General features: G+C 25.3%; 1 protein-coding gene across 3 annotated transcripts; it reads left to right on the forward strand.

Annotated features, from left to right (window-relative positions):
- Positions 1–756: 756 nt before the first annotated feature.
- Positions 757–5071, forward strand: LOC129607010 (uncharacterized). 3 transcript variants are annotated; one of them, XM_055517898.1, is made up of 5 exons: positions 757–974; positions 1052–1122; positions 1177–2313; positions 2395–3562; positions 3676–5071. In XM_055517898.1, the coding sequence occupies exons 3-5, from the start codon at positions 1188–1190 to the stop codon at positions 4970–4972; spliced, it is 3591 nt and encodes a 1196-aa protein (XP_055373873.1). In that variant the 5' UTR covers positions 757–974; positions 1052–1122; positions 1177–1187; the 3' UTR covers positions 4973–5071. The 3 variants fall into 3 exon arrangements, with proteins under 3 accessions (XP_055373873.1, XP_055373791.1, XP_055373710.1); XM_055517816.1 differs by having other exon boundaries at positions 1052–2313; XM_055517735.1 differs by lacking the exon at positions 1052–1122.
- The last annotated feature ends 1943 nt before the right edge of the window (positions 5072–7014 follow it).

A 7014-nucleotide genomic window follows, 5' to 3' on the forward strand; every position in this document is an offset into this window, starting at 1 on the left:
ATATTTTCCATATTTTTTAGTTCTTATGCTTGCCACCAGAATTTTGGCCAAATGATCGAGAAATGAGGTTATTGTAACCCAGCATTTACACGTACAAGTTACTTGCAAGAAAGTTGCAATACATACAAAAATTTTACTAACCCATTGAAATATTTCTACTTGCTTGTTTACTTGCAGTTCAAATTGCAAGAAAATTTTGCTGCCAGTAATTTGAGCAAGTAATTTGACATATTGAGAAATTCACAAAAAAAAATTTGTTGTTTTGATTTTTTTTTTTTTTTTAATTTAAAATTTTTGAATTTTGTTTTGAAAAAATTAAACTTATGGTCTAAAATTTATAAACAATTATATATATTGCTAGTTGTTTTCTTCTCAAAGACATTTTCAAAAATTAACTTGCTAAACGCCTACGTCATAATAGCAAGTAATGCGACATTTCGAAAAACTAATTGACAATTAATATTATACAAACTTGCTTGCAAGTAACTTGTATGTGTAAATGCTGGGTAATCCACCAAATAAAATGTTTGTTAATTAAAGTTATAATTATGATTATAATTATTCACTTGTTTTTCTTTTCCTTAATCTTAAAAATCTCGCAACATTTGATTTTGACGTAATCTGCAGTTAAAAAAATTTACCATTCAAATCATACCTAATAATGTTCATAGTAATTCCGCTAGAGTTTTTTTGAAGTTTGTTTTACAAAATTATTGACAATTGAAATTACTACTTCTTTCATTGTAAATTAATTATTTCATTAATAATTTGATATGAAACCGGGATCTCCGGAATGTTGAGTTGAAAAGAGTGTTGAAAGATTTTATTTAATTACAATAATTTAACTGATTGAAAGTCTTTGCTCAATTAGAATATAATTATTTTATTTGAACGGTAAACGCATATTGTCAGCTTTTTAATATTTGGAAGAGAGAATTACATTGATAAATAAGGCTTTTATTTTTTTGGAGTAGGTAAGTAGCTATCTACTTTTTCCACGAAAATCGCAACATTATATATATATATATGTGACTGTATGTATTTTATGTAGCTATATGTGAAATTTATTAGATCATCAATTTCACAAGATAACGAAACTTCAATTAGGATTCAATTAGATACGTATATATATCTGTGTACATAATATGTACCTTTACATACATTTTTAATTTACAGGCAACTTCGCAATGGCAGCAGATCTTTTTCAAGATATCCAACAGTTAAGTGACGATCCATCAACAAAAAATGGCATCAAGCACAAATTGGTCAATGAAATAACAAATAAATTCAAGAATAATTGTTATTCGAAAGATCAGCTGCATGAATTTATGAACCCAGCGACTATTACAAAACGTGCAGCATTTGTTAAACGACTTTATGTGAATTTTTTAATTGAGGAGAAAAATGAGAAATTACTAACGCAATCATTACTATTTGAAGATGATGATATTATTAACGATATAATCAAACGTTGTGATTTTTTCTGGAGTAATCAAGCAAATTCTTTGGACACTTTAATGATGGATATTTTTCCAAAAGTTTCATACTCTCAAAGAAACAGAATACTCAAAGTTATAGAAAGAAAAATTACCGATCCAGAACTTGCAAAGAAATACTATGATGGGTTGGCAAAAAATTACAATGTTCCAACAGCTCGCCCATTTTTAAAACACTGCAGTTTAGATATTTGGCTAGATTTCGCAAAAAATGTTAATATTTTTTTAACAGAAGATGAGCTTTTTGCTGTTTTTTCAAAAAGATCAAAGGAAATATTGGACTACTTTAAAGAACTAGTTCAATATAAAGTGGGAAGCGGATTGAAAAATTTCAACTCAAACTCTTATACAAGATTATTTGAGAAATTATTGCATATTTACCCAGAAGAAGCCTTTCAACTATTTAACAAAACGGAGCAAAATTTTTCTAGCTTCACCGCAAGTAGAAAATTAACAAAAATGTTCATCAGGAAATTTAACGATTTCGTAATATCTGATGCAACATCACAGCGTTACAATCGTTACAATATTTTAAAATATCTGACAAAAGAACAACTGGAAAGTTATTTATGTTCTGCTTTTCCGGATCATTCACGTTTAGGGCACATTTCAATTCCAAATGTAAATTACTATGTTGGATCTATATTTAAATTACTTAAAACAAATGAACAAAGACTAGATTTATTGAAAAGGTGCTATAAACGGGTTTTTGGTTTAGAACTATTCGACGATAGGCAAAATATCACTTTCGAATTAATGGGATGGATAGATGATACAGAATTGAGGCATAAGTTAGCTGTGGATAAATTTGAAAATTGTAAGTACCTACCTTATTTTATTAATATAAAATTAAATTTAAAAATTTCATTAAACAGTACATATATTAATTATTATTTAGACGAATATGATAAATATTTAAAAGCTGAAGACTGGATTCCCTACATGAAGGTCGAAGTTTCAATACCAAAATTAAAGGAATTAATACATACTTCAATGCAAGTACCCGATCGCAGTAAATATCTTCGGGAACTTATAAGAACGTGTGAAATAAATAAAGACTTCAAAGCCTTATTAGAAGTTTTGAAGTATTTTAATTTTAAACATAAAAATGAGCAATTGAGTGTTAGAAATGAATTCATAAATCAGGTAGGGTACTTGTTTCCAAAAAATCGTTCCAATTTTAATCAAGAACTGTGGGAAGAAATTTATAACATTGTTTGTAATTTTGATATAAAATCAGAATTAACTAATTATTCATGTACCATTTCTGCAAAGATTTTTGTAGAAGCACTAACCTATTCAACTAATGACAAAAATTTATTTGAAAAGTGGTTTACCTTATATGAAAAATGGTGTACTGGAAACAAATGTTTCTACACTATAAGACAGTTTCACAATAAAGCGACTTTGGAATTAATATCATTATATATAAATAAAGATGCTCATTATGATTTATTACAAGCATATATTGAGTATAATAGGCATAATAAAGACAACCCAATCAAAATAACCGAATATAAATGGGCTATGGAACTCTTTCATGAGAAGATAAATTTATGTAAGATGAATACTGTAAATGATTTAACAACTGTAATAAAATTTCTTGAAAGAGACCCGATCATTAAGGAACATTTCTCGCAACTAATTTTTGATTATAAATGTAAAGTTCTGAGAAAGTCCATAGATTTGAATTATTTGGATTATCTTATAGAGTATATGCCATGTGATCCTGAGTATGTTAAAAGCAATATTCCACAACTTTGTGATTTATACATTTCAAGTCTTAAAGAATATAATAAAACATTTGATCAAAAAATTAAAACTTCAATTCGTTTGAAAAAAATTCCAACACTAGAAATTGAACTGCATAAAAGGTGTTACGAAATTTTGAAAAATGAAAAAACCGATCAATTGAAGGAATATGCCATTTGGATTTTATGGCCATATTTGTCAAGTAATGAATTTTTTGAAATTTCTAAACCATATTATCCTAAAGAGAAAGTTGCACAAATGGGAAATGATGAATGTCAATTCAAATTTATGTTTCAAAAAAGGATTGCATACTGGTAAGTTTTTGTATTTAAATTACGAAAGTGATACTTTTTCAGCAGGACGATGTTTTTTAAAATCTATTATTATAATAAAAAAAAATAATTTATTTCTTTTTTTTTCATTTTAGCCTAAAAAATTATAGATCAGATCCGGAAATATTAGTGGCATTGAAAGCTTTTTGTTCTGGAGATTTCCTTCAATTAACAGTAGGAAGTTTAAATAGTATTTGCCAAAAAATGCCGTATTACAGATCAAAAGAATTTCTTGAAAATTCTATAAACGTTCCTGTGTCATTCAAAAAGCATATCTTACGGTTGTTACATACCATGTTGGAAAAATCATTGCTCATAATGTTGCTTAAAAAATCTTGGACAGAAGAGAAAAATCCAACAATACGAAAAATTTTATTAGAGAGAATGCTTAAATATTTGGTTAATGAATTCGATAACGAAATTTGGTGGAACGCTATAGAACAATGTTTAAAAGAGTTAAATCATAAAGATAAAGATATAATAGAAATATGTACGCATTTAAATGAAATTCCAACAAGCTATTTATCTGAATATATTGAATTAATGTGGAAAAAAATTTTAGAAGTAGAAAAAGAACTTCCGCAACTTCAAGAAAAACGTTTTAATATGTTAATTGATGTAAATAATAGAATTCAACATATGAAAGATGAATTCCTTGAACATCTCTTGAAAGAATATTTATTTAATATTGATATGGAGAAAAGTACTTGGAGTAAATTTACAGCTATAGCTGTATCATATATGCTTTCAAAGAAGAATATTTCCGAATCGGATATAGAAAAACGCCTAAAATTGATTATTGATATTTTAAAATCGGCCCATGCTAAGAATTGGGATACATATAATGCAAAAGAAGAATCTTATAATTTAAGAGGGTTATTAACCGATTTCATAAGTCATTTCTTTTATAAAATTTTCAAAATTAATATAGAACATAAAGAATTCGTTAAATATGTAATAACAACATTTGTTCAATTCTTAAAAGAAATTATTGATCCGGAAACATATTTCTATACATATTATATGATTTTTGAATATACTCTGATATATTTTGAAGTTGACAAAAATTTCTTTGAATTTGGTAAAATTGTCCGTAATATAATTGACAGAGAAGTTAAAAAATATGATAGTATTGCTATTGCACAACTGGCCAGTGATTTAGCTTACTTTATGCGTATGATTTGCACTAACTATAATATTGATGGAACATATTTATTAGATGGTATATTGTTTGCACCATTACAATCACCTGAATGTGCCTTAGTAGCTCATTTCTTAACAAATGTATGTGGAATAATTGAGGATAATAAATTAAAGCGAAAATATAATGAAATATTATTGCAAACTAATGATAAACGTATTAAACTGCATTTAAATAACAAATTTAATTAAATATAATTTTAATATTTATATACATATATTGTATAATTGAAATAATTTACGTATTTATGTTGGACAATTGATATAATTGTGTCCTCATAAGTGGACACATATTTTGGTATACATATTGAAAAAAATCACTTTTTCTTATACAGATAGTGATAAATTTATTTTTTTATAATATACTTTTGATTGAATATAAGTTAAATTTTGTATTTAAAAAGTTTGTGTAATAAAACTAAGTATTTTTTATAATAAATTTAAATTATTGTTTAAGTTATTATATAAAATTTATTTATTATTCAAATTATTTTATTTAAATTATTTTTTTATTACTTTAATGATACACACTCGTAGTTGTTGAAGCGCAGTCATGGATGTTAAATTAGCCAATCCTATTACGAATGGATAATATTTAACTAATTCTGATTTGATAGGACATACCAGCCATACATGAAGTGCAATAATAAATGTTGAATTTCCTTGAAATCGTAAATGTAAATTAATACAAAATTCAGCTTATAAATACCAATTACTGATTTTTGTATCGATACGGTATTATTACAATCCGGATGTCAGGTTTTTTACAATTTACATTATGTAGTAAATAGAATTATGAGAAATGAATCTTGACTATTTTAATATGCAATTATAATTTCAATTATATGTGGTATATAAAAATATTTGAATATTAATATGTAGTTAATATTCTTATTAAATATTAATATGTAGAAATTTCAGGGAATGAGTTTAGATCTTTTGTGCTTCTCTCATTGCAATACTCTAACTTTTGATATTTTACAAATCAATAATAAGCTTTTAACTTTTTCCCTTATTTTCTTTAAATATCATTCTATAAAATTCAATGTTAATAAAATATCCAGTTATAACCTTTCTATATAAATCTTTTTTAATAATAAATTTCATGTAGGTCCTAATTTACTTCTATAATAGAAGAATTCACAGACAAAGTTCCGAATTTTTTTTCTTAGAAATTATAATTTAATTTTATTTAAAAATATCACGTACAAGTTTTTTTTGTTTTTATACATACATACATTTAAAAATTCTTTATTTTGTGCAAATTAGAAAGGGCAAAAATAAAAATTTGAAATAAAATAATAATTTAAGGATTTTTATAATTTTTTGTATTGCTCACGTATCTGAATAATGCTGAATTGATTGTTGATCCTTGTTGAAATATACAATAAAAAAGAAAATATTCTTTGAAAACTCCAAGGTGCATATTTACTGATGCATGTCAAAAAAAAACATAGTAAGTACCGACAGTGATCATTTTAAGTGATCAGGAATTTTTTATGTAAAAAAATTAAATTTTTTATCCTGAGACAAACGTCTGTTACACTATAAATTGATTGTGTTGACTTCCAAAAAATCAGTAAGATAAACCAAAATTATCTACAAATCGGTAAAATATCTAAAAAAGGATTCGAAAAATTTAATTTTCATCACGATGTACTCTGAAGGTAATTTCAACCATACATATGTAATTATGCAGATCCTTTCTCAATTTGGAATTTCTTGTTTTTTTTTTTTTTTTTTTATTTTAACATCTTTATCAAAATCTTAAATTCTTGAACTCCTGCAAAATGTCGCAAAATGATTTGTGAATTTTTGATCTTCCTTTCATTTTTTTTTTTAAGATATCAAAACATTAAAAACTAATTCCAACTTGCGGCTACCTTAACAAAGAAATAAAATATCAAAAAAATATGATTTAAAATTGTAACTTAATAATATAAAATACAAAAAAAAAATATACGTGTAGTTTGAAATACATAGATTTCAAGAATGAGTAAAATAATTTCATAATATTTGCTATTATTTAATACTATGTAGGTGTTCATTACACACTGATAACAAAAAATTCCAAAAAATAAACTGACATATTTTTACATAGGTAGTATATACAAATAGATAGGTAGATACATATTTGTAAAATATATATTGTTATGTTGCAATATAAAGGTGTCTAATGGATTGCTTTAAAATAAAAGTCTTAAATATTTTTGTGTGAAATTATTGTAAGATTG

Source organism: Condylostylus longicornis, unplaced genomic scaffold (genome assembly GCF_029603195.1).
Source record: "Condylostylus longicornis isolate FDR11 unplaced genomic scaffold, ASM2960319v2 ptg000001l, whole genome shotgun sequence".
NCBI lineage: Eukaryota > Metazoa > Arthropoda > Insecta > Diptera > Dolichopodidae > Condylostylus > Condylostylus longicornis.